At 42.3% G+C, this 22629-nt stretch overlaps 1 protein-coding gene across 1 annotated transcript in view; it reads left to right on the plus strand.

Annotated features, from left to right (window-relative positions):
- The window catches only part of Ralgapa2 (Ral GTPase activating protein catalytic subunit alpha 2), a gene marked incomplete at its 5' end in the record, with an annotated part of 268892 nt that overhangs the window by 152861 nt on the left and 93402 nt on the right, over positions 1 to 22629 (plus strand). Inside the window, 9 exons of the mRNA XM_033761011.1 lie at positions 708 to 816; positions 3922 to 4032; positions 5283 to 5351; positions 5580 to 5717; positions 6616 to 6799; positions 10523 to 11294; positions 11977 to 12048; positions 18117 to 18240; positions 20191 to 20346. Of these exons, the coding sequence (XP_033616902.1) occupies positions 708 to 816; positions 3922 to 4032; positions 5283 to 5351; positions 5580 to 5717; positions 6616 to 6799; positions 10523 to 11294; positions 11977 to 12048; positions 18117 to 18240; positions 20191 to 20346 (1735 nt within the window). The remainder of the gene's footprint in view (positions 1 to 707; positions 817 to 3921; positions 4033 to 5282; positions 5352 to 5579; positions 5718 to 6615; positions 6800 to 10522; positions 11295 to 11976; positions 12049 to 18116; positions 18241 to 20190; positions 20347 to 22629) is intronic.

The following is a 22629-nucleotide window of genomic DNA, read 5'->3' on the forward strand; positions in this document are numbered from 1 at the left end:
TTGTGTGCTCTCTCTCTCTCTCTCTCTCTCTCTCTCTCTCTCTCTCTCTCTCTTCCTCTCTGTGATGTGTGTTTTGTGTTTTGTTTTGGTTTTTGGTACCAGGGGTCAAACTCGTGATCTTGCACTTGACAGGCAGGTGCAGCACCACTGAGCTACATCCCAGACCCTGGTTCTGTATATTTTTAATAACAGTTCAGTTATCCTGTATCTTTTGTATCTTTTCAATTTTTTTCAACTTAGTCATTCACTGAGTAGAGCTTTGTTAAGATCGCCCCTTATTATGGTGCATTTCATCTATTTTTCCTTGTATTTATGTCAAATTTTATATTACATATAGTTTAAGGTTGCATTACTAGTATTTAAGTTGAGAATGATTCTCTATATGAATCAAATTTTTTATGTTTGTCTAGTGACCCTATGTATTTCTAAGGACAACTTTTTTATCTTAGAAACCACTGCTATTGACTTAGCTATTTCATAATATTATCCATGTTTTATAAATACTAATCATTATTATCCTTCCTATTTGTCCTGAAAACTGGACTATTGAAAGCCCCTTGTCCTTTTCTCTGAAGAAGACATCCTGTTAATTAGCTATAATTTATGTTACTTTGAATAAACAGGTATAAAACATTTTGTCATTTGAAAATGCCAAGAAAACATATTGTCTCATGAGAATTTTCCTCCTTTTCGTTCTTTTTAAAAAGGTGCATTGCCATTTGCTCCCTGGGAGTGTGGATCTGCGAGGAACTTACACAACATACCTGCCACCCCCAGGTGAAGGAGGCCATCAACGTGGTCGGCGTGACACTAAAGGTATTGTCACTTGACATTCTGCTACATCCAGTTTTGGTTGGAATTGGCCCCATCTTTGTGTCCCCCAAATTGCAGAGGTGGTGATTCCAAGACTCATTTCGCACGAGCCCTGGCCAAGGTACTGACTGCCTCCCCATTGGCAACTGTGGTCACACCAAGCCCAGTAACCAGACAGGGTTCCTGTGGAGGCTGGGCAGTTCTTGTGGCAAAGAGGACATCTGCTACCTGTCAGCAGGGTTGACAGGAAAGTGGGATTGGCCTAGAGTTGGACCCTCTGTTTTCCCAGGGCCTCTTGTCCCCACAATACCCTCTGCACTCACCACCTGCCCCTCCTCTTGCTCCATGTCCAGGGGAGGGGCAGTTTATCATGGGAGCTGGAAAGGTGCTTGCTGCTGCTCCCCTGGTGAAGACAGAAAAATGATCCAACCAGGGTTTCTTGGGTGCTCCCTCAAGCCAAGTAGGGTGCTGGCCTGACAGTGGCCATTACTGCTAGTCCCTAGGATGGAGGGGCACTACTACCTGTACCTCACAGGTGAGCAAAGTGTGCTGACTGCTGATGGAGGGGCTTGCCCGTCCCCCCAGGACCCTCAGCTCTTCCACAGAGGCTCCCAGGAACAGGGAAGCCCTCTCCTGGAAGAGCTGAGGGAAAGTCAGGGTATAAACTGTGTCAGTGTGAGTCCTGATTTCATTGTTTAGATGCCTTGTTTTCTCAATTCTAAGATCTGCTTTTCAAATGTTATTTTAATTAAATCACTGTATGTTTAGTGTAAGGTAATAGAAGGCAGAAATTGATAACAGAGCTGTGGAATAAAATAATAGAGGGATAGATGTCTTCTTTGCATTTCTGTGAATTTTCAAAAAAGCCTACAGTTTTTCTTTAATTTTGAGAAAAAATAGGTGAAAGAAAAAGCACAGCTATATGTGGTCCATGGGACTCTAGGGTACACGGTGACATCGCCCACCAGGGCTCACCTCTCTGGCTCGGTGTTGCTGCCTGCCCTTCCCTTTAGAAGTGAGAGGAAGGAGGGCTAGGAGGGAGCCCAAGTTGGCTCCACCTGGACTGCTAAGAACTTGATGGGCTGGGACACAGCCAGGCAGGTCTCCCTTAGCTGTGCTGACAGTTAGAGGATGGTGACTGAAGTCCTGGTTCCCCAGGGATGCCTCCCACTGCTGCCCTCACGCTCCACTGCAAGCTGACAACCTGCCTGTGTGTCCACCACACTGAAGCATGCCGTGCATGAATTTCAGGTGTGCCTGACCTGGAGGGAAGGAGGTTCCTGAAAGAATGGGGAGCAGCAGCCACTTTGAGGGGAGGGGCTCCAGTGTATGTCCCTGCCAGAAGAGAGACATGACTAGGAGGCTCTGTGGCCCATCCCTAATGCTGTTAGTGGGATCCTGGGGTGCTGTGGAATTCTGTGCAGGCTTTTGCTGTCCTTAAAGAATTGGACAGGAAATGAAGCAGCAAGGTTTTACATTTATTAAAGGTACAAAAACAAGGGAGAAGAACTCTCTCTGAAAGAAGTGTTCTGCAGAGTGAGTGCAGAGTTAAAGCAGGAAAGGAGATACCTATGCTCTGTGGAGAACAGAGTGGGCTACCAAGAAAGAAAGAAGGCAATGGCTGCCAACTTTTATATCTCATTCTGACATCAAATGTAGGCCATCCTACTGTATCAGAGTTGCTTGATCTTATGCCAGAAGAATTGAAGATAGCATTCTGTGATTGCTCTCCTGACCAGGGCTTGGCAGCTGTTCTGCACATGTCTGAGTCTCCATGAATGACAGGTTGTGCCCTCTTTCCCAACCACTTTGCCCCACACTGATCTCCTACCTCGCTACCACCCTCCCCAAACCCATGTGTTCCCCAGAGCTAGGAGCCCAGAACGGTTCTGTGCAGCCCTAGCTTGGTGCTGTACCCTTTAGAACCCCCACCCCCTGGGGTGAAGTGGGTGTGGCTTGGCACACGGGGTGGGGCCACTCATTCTGTGCCCCATCAGCGAGCATGCCCAGGGACCCCACTCACCCATGTGGGCACCATGCTGTCAAACACCTGGCCTCCTGCCTTTGGAGATGAGGCCACCTTTAGCCCCACCTGTTGCTCCCCTCGCAGCACTTTTCCTCTGGAGTCTGGTGTCTGGGTGCCTGCATGGGTATTATGGTCCTAGGTTTATCTGGCCCTCTCGTGGAGACCAGTCTCACTATGTTCTACAAAACTAAAATAAGTCATCTTTTCCTCACTTTTTCTTCATGCTGCACGTTTGTCACCAGTGCCGAACACTGACCTTTTGGGGATATCCTATTTGCATAGTTATCTGCCTCCCATAGCATGGAGTGAGGTTATTCTAGACCAGTGTTACAGGATTATCCATGAATCTTTTTGTTCAGGTAGCAGTAGAGTTCCCGGGTTCTGGCAGCAAGAGAAGCCTAGGGTGCACTCATTACCCTGGCACAATCAACCAAGACCTTTTCACAAGAGATGGGAACATCCAGAACCCCTTGGACATGTGCCAGCCACAGGAGACATACTCAAAGTTATCCAATGTACCACGATTCTTGACTTGTGTCCTGTGGTCTCTAAATTTCCACATTTCCTATGCTATTTGGGGGTCAAGTTTCATTTCACTGGATACAAATCAATTTGATTAATTCCTGTTTCTCCATGTGTAAAATGAGGATAGCATCTGCCTTACAGAGCCATCAGTAAAGATTTACCAGTGGAAAAATGAAATTCCTGTAAAAGGTTCAGCACACAGGGGTTACTCAACAATGTACTGTACTTTGATTTCCTCCAGCTGTAAAAACTATGATGTAAGTGAGCTGAATAAATAATTTAAAATTATGGTTTTAATTTCCAAGTGGTCAAATAGCAGCTACTTGTTTCTATACAACATTGTGTAAATAAGCAAGGCTAGGCTAGACAAAAGGCAGTTACAGAGTGCTGGTATGGTTATGTGTAACTTCTCTGTTAAACAGACATAGTTTTCATCATGTGTTAATGCAAAACATATGTTGTGTAATATATATGGAACTGGGAATCCATTTGTTCTATCTTGTGAATAATGCACATTAGGTTATATATTTACTTTGACATTTTGTTTCCTTTTGTAGTTTCCTAACAAAATCGTGGCTCAGGTAGCTTGTGATGTTCTTCAGTTGCTGGTTTCCTACTGGGGAAAACTTCAGATATTTGAAATCTCCCTGCCTCGGAAAATGGCAGAAGTAAGTCCTTTCCCTGTAACACTAACACACGCACTTCTCCTTTTCAGCATCCTTGATATCCATTTAATTATAGATCCCCAAATGATTGCTAGTGAAAGGTATAAATTGCTATGAGTCCATCTTGGGCTCCTCTCAGCTGTAATTCTAGGCACCATGCAAAGAAGCCAGCAGTGTTATAGGGCAGAGGCTGATACTCCAGGCGATTTAAAGGCAGACATGACCACAACAAAGAGTCCTTTCGTAGACTGAGTTTCATTCACTGACAGTAATTTGGATGGTGCCAGCAAGGAGTGGGCAGCTGGTTATAATGCCCTCCACATAGGGTGGAGGGGTGACTGCTGTGTAAAGCAGGAATCCTCCCAGACTGAAGCCCTAGACCATACTCTGCCATAGCAGGATTCTCAGCTATAATGAGATGACTACCATTGTCACCTCTGAAGGAGAAGGAAAAGGATCTTCTTGCACAGAACATACTGGAGTTCCAGCCACGGCGCTCTGCTGTCATCTAAGCAGGTGCCCTCACTTGCCTGACTTACAGGTGCATCCGTTCCTGACAGTCTTTATAGCTGCACTTTTAAAAACACACCTGTCCTTTATATAGCCAGTGGTGACTCTGAGGAAATTTGATTTGTTCCCCTAAGCAATCACAGGGAGAAAGAAGAGATGATGCTGATTTATTTCCTCTCAGACCTAGACAAAGTTCACTGGGGAGATCACTTTGTTCCCTTGAAATACATCAAAAATCACAGGTGATTTTTTACCTTAAGTGACCTAGAATGTAATAGATCTTTGGACATGGGAATATAACATGCCATGGAATCTAAGGTTGGGTTGAGGTCATCAGAACGGGAAACCTTTTGAGGATGAGAGGGTGTTATTGTGCAGGGCAGTGGGCAGAGTCTGGGTTGACATAAGAAGATGAGACAGCAGCGTTCTCATGAGTCTTTTCAAAATATCTGGATGGCACTGTGGAAAGTAAGGAGACTGATGATGGTGGAATAGGTGAGTAGAAAGAAACTATACATTCCTTGGGATCCCCAGTTCCCCACCAGCAGAGCAGGTGGGAGCCATATATGACCTTATGCCTTCTGATTATCAAGACCACACATACAGGAATCCCACAGTTCTTTGTCACCTCCCTCCAGGGAGCTGGCACCAGGCTGGGCTTAGTTGCAAGGCCACCCTGAGACTCTTAGCATGTGGCTTCCAAACGAGTGGTCTGTTTGATTGGTGATTTGTCTTTTATGCAGATCCTTGTGGCCACAATTGCTTTTCTTTTACCAAGTGCAGAGTACTCCTCAGTGGAAGCAGATAAGAAGGTAGGTGGCACATTATTAACTTTCCCCTGAAGTTTTTTTTTTTTTTTAATGTAAGAAAGTATGATAAGTGGTATTTCAGGTATTGCCTGTGGAAACACTATTTACTTATTTACTTGATGACCTCAAGAGCATTTGTGTGTCCCCGAGTAACTACTGTGTGCAGGGATAGTTCTCTGGTTCATTGTCACCTAGGCTACATTGTAAGGGCCATTGTGTTTCTTCCTCCAGTTCATTGTGTCCTTGCTCCTCTGCCTCCTGGACTGGTGCATGGCCCTGCCAGTGAGCACCCTTCTACACCCGGTGTCCACCTCGGTCCTGGAGGAACAGCACCCATCTCGGGTGCCCTTGTTGGATTATATCTACAGGGTGAGTCTCCACTGGGGCCTCAGGGCACAGGCTGGGGACCTGTGTCAGAAAACTACCAAAGCATGTTCTGTTCTTTCACTTTCTTATCTAGGGCCTTGTGAAAAGGATTTGGGGTGAGTTAAAACATTTTAAAACAATGAATAACTAAAGGAGCAAAAGCAGATGAGATATTGCTATAGAAAGGCGGTTGTTACCAAGTTAAAGATATTGCATTCCTATGTGATTGTCTTCTAGAATCTTTGAACAACTGTTATTTAGTTAGAATAGCCCAATTTTCATGGAACATAGTCTGTTTCTACTTAATTTTTTAAAAGAACTATAATATAGGAATATCCAGAGGATGTTTGACAAATCTCTTTATCAAAGGTAGAAAAAAGTTAATGGTTCCAGTAATCTCTTTGCCCTAAATAAATCTTCAAAAAGTAAATTGAGGACACTAAACTGTACTTTAAAAATCATGGGGTCATGAGTTACACTAATTTAAACTTATGAACTGTCATGCAGTTTGCTGGTGGAATCTACTCATTATGTTCATTTGTTCCTCCACTATGAGTGGCTTCTCCTACACCACACTCCATTTTCTGACTTAGGTCCTCCTGCTCGTGTCACCTTGGGTGGATGGAGGAGGACTTAGGTGTATGCAGTCACACAGACTGGTGACAGGAACAATTTTCACTTTTGCTTTCCCTTTACTTTGAGAATACACTTCATTGTCATCGATGTGAAAGAGAAAAATAAACTGCTAATAGCAAGAAGATATTTAAGCATGTAAGAGACTCAGTGTTCTGAAGCACTGCTACACAGGAGTCTCAGCTCCTGGTGCCATGGTACTTGGATAGACTATCTGGGGACAGGAGGTGGTAGCACCCACATTGTGGTTCCCTTGTCTCTCCCACAGGTTCTACACTGCTGTGTCTGTGGCTCGAGCACATACACCCAGCAGAGTCACTATACTTTGACCCTGGCCGATTTGTCCTCTGTGGATTATGACCCCTTCCTGCCCCTGGCCAGTGTGAGGAGCTCTGAGCCAGTCCAGTGCCATTCCTCAGCAGATTTGGGCAACCTGCTGACTGTGGAAGAGGGTGAGTATTGTTCTTGATGTAAATCCTTACTGTCAAGAAAGGGAAAGATTATAGCCTTTGTCCATTCTGGCTGTTTGAAATCCTGATGTCTAGAGTCCTCTCTGATGGGAATTTTGCCTTCCTTATTTCCTCCTCTTAGCATGTGGCTTCCAAACTAGTGGTCTGTTTGATTGGTGATTTTTTACAAATGCATATAGATCTTCAGTTGTCACGAAATTAAAAGTTTAAAAAATATGGCTGTGGAGTGCTAGGTAACCTATGAAAATCTTAGGTACTTCTCAAGTTAGAAACATAGTTTCAAGAATGGATCCTTGAGGGTAAAACCACCCTTAAGCAAAAAGGAATAAAGAAGCATCACCAGGGTAGCAGAGCCAAGGAAGTGGAAAGGGACCCAGAAGGAGTCGTTTCTCAGAAGCCTGGAGAAGAGGGCAGCGGTGCTGAGGATATGCAGCAGTGCAGGCATCTCCAAACCCCAGGAAAGGCAAGGGAGAGACAGGAGGGAGCAGCTTCATTTCCCAGCATGTGTTTTTGGTTTTACGTTTGTCCCAAGAGGACTGGGCAGAGTGGCTGGTCTGGCAAGATCACCAGAGCAGGTGCCCTATGCAATGGCCTAACCTGAAGACAGACCCCTCCTATGGGGTCCTGGGTACAGAGGAGAGAGGGATCCATTGGGCTGCCATTGGGAAGGGCACAGAGCACCAGGGTTGTGCTTGTGAGGCGGGAACGTGGTTCAGGCAGGAATGAAGGTCTAGAGTTGGGGTTAGGGACATGAGCAAGGGCTGGAAATCCGACAGCCCAGATTTTTGCTCTATTTGTTTGATGACTAGACTGAGGTTGGGAATTTCTCCAGGCTGTGCTGGTCAGAAATAATAGAGGTAGAATTGGAGCCTGAGATTTAATGAGTAAGTTCCTGAAATACGTTGTTTACTCAGAGGTTTGGCCATTGAATGGACTAAAGATTCCTGAGCTATAGAGATTATGGATTGTACATGGTACATTCACACTATCGTCCTGCCACTTGGTTATCATCTGATTGTCTTTTCTGAAATTCCACCCTGTTAACTGCAGTACCTTCCCAAATTTCTCCCATACTTATAAATTCAAACAATACACACACACACACACACACACACACACACACACACACTTTTTTTTTGGTTCCAGGGATCAAACTTGGGAGCTTGTGCTTGTGAGGCAAGCAGCAGAACCACTGAGCTAAATCTCTGGCCCTCAAACAATATTTTTAATTAAAGTCAATCTTGATCTGTTTCTTTTGTTGTTGCCCATCTTACAATCCAAGTCTTTTAAGAAATTAACTTCCTAAAGTGGTGAGCGGACACCTACCCACATGGTGCTAGACTCATTCACCATTTACTGTGACTTGTCGCTTGAAAATAGCAAAGGACTAGTCAGTTTATGAAAGTGGAAGAAACTAAAAATGAGCACTTAAATTTTGGTACTGTTTTCCTTCAAAGTACACTCTTCTTTGATTTTAATATTTATTCTCCAAGAAAACCTCAGAACCTTGTATAGAAGTTCCCGACAGAGTTCTGTAGTACTCAAAGTAATTGCTTAAACTTCTCTGATGAATTTTAAAGTGCTCTATGATGTTAACTAAGATAAAAAGCCAGAAGTTTTAAAACATACTGGTATACACAGGTACTCTTGCTAGTTGGCTCTATCCTGTTAAGGACTGAAGAGGACAGATAAAGATGAGAACTTTCAGGTTAAATAAAACACACCCATGTTTTTCACTCAATATCATAATTCATCATTCATTACAAAACTATTTCTAGTCAGATAAGGTTTCTTATAAGCAATATTATTTAACTGTTATTTTTAATGATTCTTTCTTAGACAGTTGCCTAATTCTTGATTATATTTACGACTTTCAAATAAAGTTACAAGTGAGGGACAGTGAGGCCAGCAGCAGCCACAGGTGCCCTGTATTAAAACTGCTGGAACGTGGAAGAGGACTCTAAAACACCAGAATGAAAGGATGACCTAACATCCTGCTTTTACATTCTATCTGTAAATTTAGGGAAAAAAATCAAGAAATTTGGAATATATTTTTTAATAGTTCGTGAGCTTTTTTTCATCAGTGGGGTATAGATTTTCTCTTTGTCCTCACGGAACACACAGCAAATAATTTAACTGAAGTGTGCCAGAAAAGAGGGATTATTACTTTTCAGTACTTCCAGGTTTTTATTAGATGTGTCCTTGTGTCATGATTTATGATCTGTGTGACTAGATTAATTTTCTATTGTAGAATTCAAACACATTCATAAAATACATTTGCCTTTATTCTCAAATTGAAAACACAACCCTTTTGAGTAAAAGCAAAGGGAAGGTGATTTTCTAATTGTTATTTTCTACCAGGTCCTAAGTGGACCTTAGTCACCATAGCTTCTTTACTAGGAAGTCATACCCACTAGGAACCTACAAAATCCCAGCGGCTTCATGTGTGCCCTTTGGGGCATTAACAGTTCTTAGCTTGAGCATTGAATTTGAGCATTAACTGTCGTAAATGTGTGGGATTGTACACACTTCTCATAGGGCTAGGAGAGTTTAATTTCAGAGATGGATGTAGGTGAGCTCCTCTGCTTCTGAAAATTGAGTCTTTTGATATGAAATTATCCATTACTGAATGCATATATCATGTTTATTTTAAAAACAACATGAAATCCAAGAAAACTCAGGATAATGTTGTTCTACTTGGTCTTTACCCAGAATTTCTTAGATTCAGGATTTTATTGATTCTCTCTAGGATTTGTAAGTCATAAAATTGATGTGTTACAAATAAATAAGTTGGATTTTTAATGCTTAAGGAAAAAATACATTTATATACCATGAAAAAATATATTTAAAGTTACTTATGTTTTACTACTTGGTTTTTCATATTGTGAATTTAAAAACTAAGTATTTCTTAAAACTTTAAGCTTATGTTATAAGTCTTAGTTTATTTAAATATCTAGTTTTTGGTTAAAATTAACAGTTTTATTTTATTTTTACTTGTTCTTAGATTAATGCATAAGGCATGTTATAAATTTGGCTGGTTGAAATTTCCCTAACTGCTCTGAAGTAGTCATTTCAGTGTGTATTCATGGATTCGTTATCTGCTTCTCCTTTCTGCCTCATTTTACAAGGCCTTTATGTACCTAACAGTTATCAAAGTCTTTGTATGCATTATAAGTATTAAAAATTTTTAAATCAGTTTCTCTTGAGCATTTAAATTTAGTTAAAGCATTCTAACTATTTCCATGATTTATCAATATGACAGATTCTCTTAAATATTTAAAATGCCCTAACAACAAAGCATAAAGTATCATGATTATTTAGCACATTGCTTCCAATCTATTCCAGAAGCCCCAAGCATGATTGATTCCCATGTGAGGTATACCCTAGCCCCTGGAGAGGAGCAAGGCTACCTCCTGACCCCTCAGTGAGGACTGGTATCCTCACCAGAACTCCTTGAGCCCCCAACTCTTCAAGAATGGGGAGAATCTCTTGTTTATTCCTGTGTCTACAGACTTTTAAGTATCCCTTTTGAATTAGATGTTTATGTTATCAATCCATTTAAGTTAAATTTTCAAATTCAAATGGAATTAGTATAAAAAACAGAACAGATGAAAAGTATTCTTAGACTAAAAAAAATGTTCTGAAGTCTGGGGTTGGGTTTTGACCTCACTCCCTGTTGTCCTGTGCTTCTTCCTATGCTCACAGAGAGAAAAAGGAGGAGCCTGGAGCTGATCCCACTTACCGCCCGCATGGTGATGGCACACCTGGTCAACCACTTGGGTCACTACCCGCTGGCTGGGGGCCCGGCTGTGCTGCACAGCCTAGTCAGCGAGAACCATGATAACACCCACACTGAGGGTGCCGAGCTGTCCCCCGAGGTGTTCCGGAGCCCAAACCTGCAGCTCTTTGTATTTAATGACAGCACCCTCATCTCTTACCTGCAGATGCCTGCAGAGGGGATGAGTGGCAGGTCCCCAGGGGGCGCCGTCTCAGATGTGCGGGTCATTGTGCGAGACGTTTCAGGGAAGTACTCCTGGGATGGGAAGGTGCTCTATGGACCTCTGGAGGGCTGCCCAGCACCCAGCAGGTGCAGTCCCCCCTTTCGGATTCCCAGCTGCCATCCTCAGAACATTGGGCCGCAGAAAGATCTTCCTCAGACAGAAGAGGAGGATGATGTGCTGGACAAGTTGCTTGAGAACATTGGCCACATGAGCCCTGAATGCCTCTTGCCATCTCAGCTAAAGCTAAATGAGCCTTCCCTACCCCCGTATGGAATGAACAGTGAGCAGGAGAAGGAAATTATTGAGGTTATCCTGCGCCAGAATGCACAGGAGGATGAGCATGTTCAGAGGTGTAACTCGGCCTCCACCATGAAGGTCACCAACCAAGGGCAGCCCTCCCCAGTGGAGCCCCAAGGACCCTTCTATTTCTGCAGGCTGCTGCTCGATGACTTGGGAATGAACTCTTGGGACAGAAGGTAATGGTGCAAGCTGATCCTCCAGTTATTTCATCCTTGTTTTCACCTGATAGTTCTCTAAAGACTAGAAATGGAGATTTTTTTTTTCTATTTCAGTATTTACAAATTATTTCCACCTGCTAAATTAAAACTAGAAATGAAGCTAACTGTGCTGTTTTGGTGCACAAATTGAATTCTAATACCTAGTGGATACTTTAATGAGTATCAGGCATTTTCTCTGTGTGTATTTTACTTATCTCTCTGTCCATTATTATTTTGACTTTTATGTAAGATGCAAATGAACTACAGAGTGCATTGGCCGCAGTCTAACCTGAGGTCTCATGAGGGAGGTGGGGATGATCCACATCTGATAAGGGATGGGGTGCAGAAGTTCAAGGGGAACCGTAGTGGAGCAGAGGGAACAGAGCCTTGCAGCACAGCTAACAGTGGAACCAGAGGCACAAACAAGTATATATAAGCACACACTCATTGGCCAGAGTCATCCAGGGCACTGGGTAGCAGTGGGCTGTGTTGAAGTCTTGATTCCTTGCAGGTTGTAAGAGAATGGAGCTCCTTCTGAAGGTCTCTGTCATGCCTTCAGTGAGTGAAGTAGTAGGTGGGTGGATGAAGGGTTGTTTTGGAGAGCAACAGAACTGAACCATGGCCATGTGACCTTTTACTTCCATCCATTTTTTTTTTCTAGGAAGAATTTTCATCTGTTGAAGAAAAACTCAAAATTATTGAGAGAGCTGAAAAATCTGGACTCCCGTCAGTGGTATGTGAAAGTACATCAAACTGCTTTTGTCTGCTGTCTTCCTGTGTACACAGGCCAGATACAGTTGTAGGGACAAGCATGCCTGCAGATACCCAATGGTGGTGCTAGACCTAGAATCTGGTGCTTTACCTTGAAGGAATAGTACGTGCTTGGAATAGTACCCTAAGAAGCCAGGGCTCCCAAGAACATCAGCTTGTGATTGAATACCTTTCTAGGTGGCAGCCAGTGGGTACTGATCCTCCTTCATTCTTTGCAACCTGCTCTTTTCTGATAAAACCTTGGTGGTGTTACTTGAAGCCCTATGAAATCACCTTTACAGACCAGGATGGGCACAATGTGCCGATATTCTGTAGTCCTGCTTAGAACACTGGAGAGGCTGAAACCAGCGAGTGGTGATTAATAGCCATCTGCTAATTAGCCTCATGCTCCAGAACCATCAGAGTTTCAGGTCCACCCTTTCTTAAACAGCACAGGAGCATTTCTAAAGATGCACTCGCAACACTGAGAAGTTCATGATTTGAGAAAATGCATGTTACCAGAACTAACCAAGTGAAGAATAAGGACAGGCTCAGTATATAACATGCTCAGAAGTCTTAAAAAGAGAAAACTTCTTCCATAATCTTTATTTAGTTTTTTAAAAACACTTTTAAAAAAACAGCTTTGTTCTTCTTTTATTGCCTTAGGAATATCCAAATATTCCCACCCCAAAGAAAGAAAAAAATTTCAAGCTATTTTCCTCAAGCCTATGTAAAATACTCTTCTCCCTATATGTTTTTTTTACTCCCTTCTTGTTGTTGTGTTTTATTTTGTTTTTGAGACAGGTTCTCACTTTGTAGGTCACGCTGGCCTTGAACTCACTATGTTACCCAGGCTGGCCTCCAATTCACAGTAATCATCCAGCTTCAGCCTCCGCAGTACTGGGATTACTCGTGTACATACCATACCTGGCTCTTACTCCTTACTTAAATTTAATTTTAAAATATGTTTGAGCTTTATGTTTTAAAGGATAGTGTGGAAGCAAGAAGAAAGAGAAATAATAGACCTGCAACTTTGGCATGACAAGTCCTAAGTTGGCATTTAGAGATATTACTGGAACTCTTGACTTCATTTGCCTAACCATCCCTTCACCCACTGTGCCAGCTTCCATTACAAGGCACCAGCTTCTCCTGCCTGGCACTTAGGGAATGAGTCACTAAGCAGGTGGCTGTCTTATTGTTTGGGTTGTTTATTTTAGCATTCTGATCAAAACTCAGTAACACATTCCTAAATTTCATTATCAGACAAATTCTTGATTCATGCCACTATAATTGATATATCAGATTAACCACTGTAATCCTTCTTTGGTGGTTTGAATTCTTGAACAGAATATAAATGCAGTATCTAGTAAATTTCAGTTACACTTTTCTTTGAAATACCTGAAGACCAGCTGTCCCATTCAGGAGGAGAGAGCTTGCCGATCTTCAAAAGACTTCATACCCAGCAGAGTAGCCACTTCCCCTCAGAAAGTATATAAATCATACTTGTAAGATGACTTTTATTTTTTTTAAGCACCTTTGCCATGCCACAAAGGGCCAAGCAGATAAAATATAAAATCATGTCAAGCTTTCTCACAGTTCTATGTCCTTTACTCCTTCAAAAACATCTAGAATGAAGACACTTCACTTGAATTGTCTTCTGTCTGGGAGTTGGGTGTATATAGGTTTCCTTCACTTCTTTTTTTTCTCCATTTCTCTTCATCACTCTTCTCCCCTCCTGTTTGTCTCCCTGCCCCTCAGGATACCAGAGCTTCCTGAAGCCACATTAACACTGAGGCCCATGCTCGCCCCGTGCTCTGAGTATAGGCATAAGTCCCTGCATGGTGGTTGGGGGCCTCACTCACTCTGGAGAAGCCAAGTGAGAGTCATTGCTTCTAGGTGGCCATACTACTCTTCGGAGAAGTGACAAATAATTTAGTATCAAGAAATACACAAAGCTGAAATGATTCACTCTAGCTGACCCTAGGGAAGGGAACTGTCCTCAGCCCCAAGGCCCACATCTCCATGGCCATCTCAGGTGTCTTTATTTCCTAATTCATCAAATGAGACTTACAAAGATCTGAGTCTAAAAGAAATGAAGAAGCTGAAGCTGTTCTTTGCAGTGCCCTTCCTCAGATTTGTGCTCCTGCCTGAGGTGCTTCTTTTCTGCAGACAAAGGGAGCAGAGACCAAGTTCTTTGGAAATTCCATGAGGGATTTCTTGTGAACAGCTCAGGGATTCACTTCCTTTTCCCTCTTGTTCTTCAGTGTTCAACTAGCAGTCATGTGGGTCCCAAACTCAGCTTTTCTAGCATATGCTGAATTATTCCGTTTCTCAGTATTATGTGAATACATTGGTATTGTAATTGTGGCCAATTTGTTGAATGTTAATGCGCTTTAGTTGCATGAGGTGCAATTGAATTAGCTCCCTGGGGGTGCTGTTGCAGTAAAATATAGCTCTGGGTTGCTGATTGGCAATCTTATGTCCCTTGATTAAAATTCACTTACAACCCAAACTCCTGGATTTAGTATCTTCTCACCATCTACTTTTCTTTTTCTTTTTTATTTTTTTGATACCAGGGATCAAACTCAGGCCCTTATGCTTGTGAGGCAGGCAGCAGAACCACTGAGCCAAATCCCCGGCCTGCCATCTACTTTTGTATCTGTTTATTTTAGGTTAAAGGGTATTTTCGAGGTTCTTTTTGGGGAGGGAAGGAGGAACTAAGTCTGGAACTCTTCAGCTGGACTCTTCTGCAGATTGGTCAGATAGTAAACAAATTACTTCTTGTCCCTCAGCCTTCAGTCAGGACATTTCTATTTATTTCCAGTGTCAATGTACATCACTCCTGTAAAAGCATAGCTCTTTCCTGACATGTCTCTATGAAAGTCAGACACAGACACTCATGCAATTGCAGACTCTGAAGTTATCAAAGATGCAAAGACAACAGTGTGATGGATGGACATACAAATCATAGCAGGACTCCTAAAATATGGGTCTTGCCACCACAGTGGGTGGAGTAAGCAGTGTGAAAATCATGGATTCTGTGTTTGGCTCTTTTATGTAACAGCACAAGAAAACTGAGCTATTCTTGCCCATTCCTACAATAAGAGAGAAACACATCCTAATGAGGAAGGGAAATTGTTGGTTTCATGTCCATGTTCCTGAATTACCTGCCCCTCCATGCACTGGATGTGCAGCTTACGGATATGAAGCACTGTTGATGTTCCAATTACCATTTCAAAGACTGCTGTAATAGGGCCAGACATGCTGTCTGCTTCCTAGCAGGCGCACTGTGGTGCTAACATTTTGGGAGATGTGAAATTTGTTGAGCATGACAAGGAAAGGTCACCTTTCCTTCATAGCATCATTGGGGCTGAGCACTGCCTCTAGGTTGGGTTAATAAGGGCTTGATGACCATGAGTAGCTATGACAGAAAAAGCCTCAACTTTAAGAGTAAACAGAAAGCCAAGGCTGTTTTTACATATATAATGTCTATAGAACAGAGAGAAGTTAAATGCTGAGGACTTTTTAATATGTACAGAAAGCTGCAAAAAGAAATTGAATAGCTCTAGTTTTTTGTTGTTGTTTCTTTCATTAAGACAGCCTTCTAGGGCAAAGGTCAGGATTACTGTTGTCATTACCTGAGCCCCAATTATCACAGCTCCTGTGATGAGCTGGTCAGATTTGAGGAGCTTCTTAGTGGTGTTGCAAATTCAGGGCTCCCTACTCCATGAGGACAAGTTTGTCTGTCTTTCTCTCTTTCTCTCTGTCTGTCTGGGAGCATAAGATGTCTACTACAGCATCATATATACATGCACGTGCACAGTAGGATCCATTACCACAAAACCTTCCCTCCTTGCAGCACCTGTTCCCTTTAAGGGAGACACCTGGGGAGAGCCCAGCACATCCTGCCTCCTGGGCACAGCAAAGTGGGTATCAGAGCCTTAGAAAGCCTAGGGACCAAGCAGTCCTCTCTGAATTTATTTTAAGGACATAAAAGTCTTGTCAAAAGATTTAAAGTTTAAGGGTTATCTTTAAGGAAAAATAATATGAAAATATCTTTAAAATGCGAACAACTAGATAATGATTTGGGATATGACATCAATATAATAGGTCCATCACCACAATACCACAAATAACTATTATAGAAGCACACCATATAAAAGTATTGACATCAAAAGTAAGCTAAAATGGTGAATTTTATTTTGTGTATCTTACCAAGATTTCTTAAAAGTGCTCACAAATATTTTAGGTGTAAAATTACTTGTGTAACAATATAGTAGTTTCTCATACTTCATATTTATAGGCAAAAATGCATCCTAGATTAGTAACAGGGTTTTTTTTGAGACTGGATTTCACTATGTACTTCAGCTGGCCTTAAACTTACTGTGTAATCCAGGTTGGCCTAGAACTCATAGCAGTTCTCCTTCCTCAGCCTTCTGAGCGCTAGGATTATAGGCATGAGTCACCATGCCCAGCTCAACAGTTTTGTTTTTTATATGTTCAAATTGCAAGTGTTTTTTGTTTCTTCCTTTGAGATAGGGACTCACTAATGCAGGGTGGCCTTGTTCTCATAATCTTCCTATCTCAGCTCTTGAGTGCTGGGATCACAGGTGTGATCACATGCCCAGCCACAGGTATTTTTTGTTTTTCTTTTTATTCCCTTCCTTCCTTTCTAGATTTTAAAATTATTGTTCCAAGCATATTTATTATATGAAAACTACATGGGAAGTACCAAGTGAATAGAATAAGAGACATTTCCTCTAGCGATTTGTATATAATATTTTAGTTGAATTTCGATTAGTCCTGTGTATTGGGTAGAAAAACAACCCATACAGAAGGAAAAATTAGAAAATTTGTTAAAATATGAAGCCAGCTCTACCATGTGGAAGTCTAATCAGATTACAATGTGGAGATACTGTATTCGACAATAAAAATATTTCTGTATTGTTAAGCACTTGATAGTTTTTCTATGAGATTTTTCAGAATTTTTCAGTAGTGCAAAAGAGAAGAGTAGAACTACTCTGAAAGTGGTTATTTAATATTTAAAAATCACAGGCTATAGTAAAACTCATGGATGATGATGGGGCATTGCAGGAGTGATTCTTCACTAAAGCGCTATTGGAATAAAAAATGTTTTCATCTCTAAACTATCACCACATTGCTTGAAGGTTATTTGGGCACTTTCCCCCAGTGTAACTTGTAGAAGCTGGTTACTGAGACACCCAATTAGACCATCATAAACTGGTCAATTTAACAGTTTGGCGGGAACACCTGCTATGCACCAATCCCACACTAGATGTGCAAAAAAATAAAAAGACAAGATTCCTTGGTTCAAAGTAGGTCATCTTGATTTGACAGTAAACTGTCCCAAATTCATCATGGCTCAAGCAGATGAAGGGTTAATATGGCCAAAAGAAATTTCCTCAGACATTAGTCCACCCTGCCAGTACCATCAGAAAGTCAGAGCATAGGGTCTGCATACCCTTCCACAGAGAGAACACCTGTGTGTGTGTGTTTGGAAGAAGTTTCTCATAAAGATTGGATGTAGTATGCAGTTGCAGTCATGGGGCTACCCAATAGCCTTATCTCGATGTAGACAGTAAAATGTGGGTAGCCACATCAGCCTGCTCACAATCAGTGTCTATTTGAAATCTTTTAAAGATGTTATTCGTTGCCCCAAAAAGGAGAGAACTTGCCAAATGCAGCTACCTGCTGCTGTTGAGTGCATCTTGCATTTGAGCAGGTAATCTTAGGAACCACAGTGTCTTGCTTGAGTTCCCAGTCTTCTGCTTGCTTTGTTCACTTTTTGTTCAACTTCTGTTCTGTGCCCCCTTTCAACCGCATCTGTGAGGTGAGGTAATAATAGTGCCCATCTCCTTAGAGCAGTTGCAAAGATGAGATTTTGTGTCAACATGTTTTAGGAAAGTGAGTGACTCCCAGGAAATTCTCAATGAATATAAACTCACCAGAAGAGGAATCATACTGGTGGCAGCAACAAAATAAAACTTTATATGTGAGAATTCTAACTTATTTAAATTTAAAAATTTATAGCCGGGAGACACACAAAATTGCAGTGTTTTACATTGCTGAAGGTCAGGAAGACAAGTGTTCGATCCTCTCCAATGAAAGAGGAAGCCAAGCTTATGAAGACTTCGTTGCTGGTCTTGGATGGGAGGTAATTTCATCCAGTAGGAGTTTTTTTGACCACCACTGTTTAAAGTTGTGTATGAACTACTCTTACCTGTGGTTTTACATTCATGGGTAGAGAGCAGGAACTGAAGAATCCTTTTTTCAGTACCTTGTATGTGAATTCTTGCTTCTCCTCGAGTTTCCCTGTGCTATTTTTTCATCTGCTTTATGTCAGAGCTGTATAGTCAGATGGACTAACTTAGCTCTACACAGTTTTTAGTAAAAGAGGAAAAATGTGTGCAGAGAAGCCATGGCTTTGGCCATAGTATAGAGATCAGAGAAGAATAGTGGCTTGGTAGGTGAAAATGTGAAGGAAGCATTGGGTGAAGTCAAAAGCTGAAATGAAACTACAGTAAAGTAGCCATAATAGTTACCTATCAACCTATTTCCTAACATAGATCCCTAGGATGACTGATATTGAAAATGTTAGCATTTTCTTGATTGATACCCTGACATGCACGCACAAACAGATGTATATCTGTCTCCTAGGAACCTAAGTGCGGCACCTGAAAACAATTTAGAGTACTTACAATGGAAATCAAAATACCTAAAATTATTTTCTTTTTAAACATTTTCTTTTGTTTTGGTTTTTCAGTTATCTGAGCTAAAGAGAAACTCTAGGGTACATGAGCACAGCTTACCACTCAGGGTTCAGCCTGAGTAAGAGGCCTGCTGAAAGATGGGGACAGAGTGAGACTACATCAAAGTCAAGACTGTACTTTCTAAGACATCTGGTGTGTTTTAGTTCAAGACCCATTGCCCTTAAAATAAATCATTGTTCTTACTAACAAGGGTGCTTCTTATTTGTCATAAAATATATTTACTATTTGACGCATTATTTAAGCATACATTCTCAACTAAAGTTTTAGGGAAAGACTGGAACACTAATTTGGAGTATGCTTGGCATTGAATAGACTTTCCTATTTCTTTTGTGTTAGAATAGATATTTTACTGAAAGAATAATCCTTCATGATGAGTTGAAAAATTTAGGTTACACTATGAAGTGAGCATTCGCACCAAAACCCTAAATTAGTTCTGATTCATAGATTTTCAGCAGTAGTGTAAACTGGGAACCACTGAACTAAATCCCCAGCTCTAAACTGGAACAACTTTTTGAAAGGCACTTGAGCACTGGTTGCTAAATTGTGTGACATCTGTACCCCTTACCGAGCAACTCAGAGAAATACTCTTCCCAGTGTTTCTTCTGGTTTAGGAGAGCATACTTCCCACAGACCCACCAGTGTGGAGCCATCAGTGCGTCTGTGTGTGTTTGCCTGGACATCAACCCTGGGTATAGAGCAGGAGTGCTTCCTTTACCCAGCCTGAGTGCTTCCTCAAAGATAACTCCAAGAGAGCACCTTCATACAACTTTTATTACAATGACCTGTTAACATTGCCCTGTTATTAGTTGTTGATCTCTTGTTGTGCTAATTTAACATGTATACACAGGAAAAAAGAAGTATATGCATAGCATATAGGATTTGGTGGCTTGGTACTCTTTGTGGTTTCAGGCATGCCCTGGGGGAGTTGGGACATAGAGCCTGCAAATAGGTGGAGACACACACACACACACACACACACACACACACACACACACACGCTCAAGGTAGGGAGTAAGATAAATATACAGCAAAATTGAGGAATGAGGTTGCTCTCTTTGTAAAGAGCTGGGGATCAAACCCAGGTCTTAGTGCACACTAGGCAAATGCTTTACCACTGAGCTGCACCCCAAGCCCTTAAAATTTTGTAGTGATTTTAAGGTGGAAGCATTACAGAGCAATTTCATTTTTAATGATTATGACTGACCTTATTATATTTGTGACCAGAAGGAAAGTTATGGAAATGAAAATAGCTCATGTTGCTAAATCCTCATCCCTACTCAGTGAGGAGGAATGGCTCATGTCTGACTGCTTTCCTCTCCATGTGGTCTCCCCAGGTGGATCTCTCTACCCACTGTGGCTTCATGGGTGGCCTGCAGCGCAATGGCAGCACCGGGCTGACTGCACCTTACTATGCTACCTCCACTGTGGAAGTAATTTTCCACGTTTCCACTCGGATGCCATCGGACTCAGATGATTCCCTCACCAAAAAGGTATGGGACCTCCCTCCCTGGGGCCCATCCTCACCACCCTGGTGTAGACGTGGCCATCTTCAGAGTACACGAAGACCCAGCCACTGTCTTCAGGACTCAGTGACCCTATGGCTTTTCCTAACTAGCTTGGCGCAAGATTAAGGCCTGAGATGGAGGATTGTGAAACAAAGGGTCTTACTTGTTGCTCCTTTGGGGTCTTCCCGCACATTAGTATCCCCTGACAGAAAAATAACATTGTTACCTCACAGATTGACAAAAGTCACATGGAATGACCTTTGTGGCAGAAATACTGGGAGCTCTGGAAAGGCAGCCCCCATGTCCACCCCAGCCCCAGCCTGCCGGGCAAGTTGGCAGCAGAAGCCAAATGACAAGCACAGATGATGCCACCCAACCACCCCACTTTTGTTGCACACCTTCCACTCTTCCTCAGCCTTCCCCTGGGGGCAGTATTCCTGAGAAACATGGCCCTGTCCCTCATGGCCTACAGGATGCTCATACCTCAGGTGACCCTACATTAGGCATGAGGAGCACCTTCCCAAAAGAGGAACTTGTCCAGTAAGGAGCCATAGCTGAGGCCCAGAGCAACTGTGCCAAGCACATTCCTGGCTGGCAGGTGGTGGAGCATACAGCCACAAGGAGTGAGGACAGCCCATGGGCTGACTAAGGATGGCCACCAGGCAGTGTGATGTCATTAGTAGAGCAAGGCCTCAGGTTCTGTGGACCCAAGTATGTGTCTAGTCACTGCATTAGATTGTGCCTCAGCTTCTAACCTGTTAACTAAGATTAAAAACAGTTGTTGAGTGAAGTCAGTGAGATGATGCCTGCAAGATTGCCTAGCACAGTGCCCAGGAAATTCTCCCTGACCTCAGCTTTGGTCATTGTCCATTACTCTAGTTGGTTCTTTCTACCTTGGGCCATAGCCAGAAAATTGATGTCAGCTCATGGGCTGCACTGTACCAGCTTCATTTCTCTTCTCTGTGGTTTTGCTTTTTCTCACTGCAGCAACAGACATCAGGTCTGTGTCAGTGGTGGGGAACCATGTATGCGGAACATCAGAACCTGGGTCACAGCCCAGTCACAGACAACCTGCATAGTGGTCAGCTGTCTCAGTTGTACAAAGCATGGTTTACATTGAGATATTCCACATCCTTTCACCTGAGCACTGTACACTACAGTGATATCCTTCAGTGGGAGCTATGGACGGAACTGCCATGAGCTGGTGCCCAGGGCTCCTAGGGAGGGGACTTTGCCCTCCAGGGGCTTCCTTGCTCAGGGCTCAATCTGTGCAGCCTCCCGAGATTCTAAGCCAGTGGTAGCAAACCTATGGTATGCATGTTATAGTGTTTTTCTTTTAAGACAAAAGATATTAGTATAGAATTGTTTTTTCTAAACTAAAACCTCAATGTTTCGGTTTAATTGCAGTGTTGGCACTTTGCAGTAAATAAGTAGGTTTTGGGTTGCATTTTGGCATTGAGTCCTTAATAGGTTCGCCGTCACTGCCCTATGCCCTGGGTCATATGTTTTTAATTTGAGGAACCTTGTGAATTGTTGCTCTTCTGCAAATATGCCACCACATTCTATGATTTTTCTTAAGACAGAACTGCTTTATTGAAAGATTGACATATCAAATTTTTTAAAAGTATTTCTTAACAAAAGCAGATTTTTTTGTTGTTTTCTTGAGAAAAAACAAACTGTCATGCTATAAATAATGTTCCAGGGCTTGGCCTGGTTGAAAGATTCCCTACTGTAATAATCTAAATTCAGCTGATACCTTTTGCAGCACTAAGATTTAGCATCATTAGTGATAAACTCTCTTTATCAGGATGTCTCACAGCTAGACTAAAAATCAGTCACAGTAACAGCAGCCCACAGTTCCTCATCTTATTCTAACTAAATTGTCCCTAACAGCTTAAAAATGAGCTGCAAGATTCTAAAGTGATTCACGCTCCCTTCTGCCCCTGTCATGGAGGGGGGGACTTTTTCAGTTCTACAATCCGGTTGCAACCCCACAGTGAACTCTTGATCCTTCACTGCAGAAATTTGTTAGCTCCAGCTAGATTAGATTTTTCACAGCTAATCTAACTGCTGTAGGGGTTTGCAGAGTGGGGACAGAGCTGTGCTATTGGATTTGTCCAATTCATTTGACTCCAGGACTATAATTGCACTTATGTCTTACAAGGCTTTTATAGCCTCAGGCTGGCCAGCCGAATAAAAAACAAATTGGCAGTGATACAGTACGAGTGAAAGGGGATGAAAGGCCCACATTATCAGTCTCCAGGCAGC

This window comes from Fukomys damarensis, unplaced genomic scaffold (assembly GCF_012274545.1).
Source record: "Fukomys damarensis isolate Sample0158 unplaced genomic scaffold, DMR_v1.0_HiC HiC_scaffold_7, whole genome shotgun sequence".
Classification (NCBI taxonomy): Eukaryota; Metazoa; Chordata; class Mammalia; order Rodentia; family Bathyergidae; genus Fukomys; species Fukomys damarensis.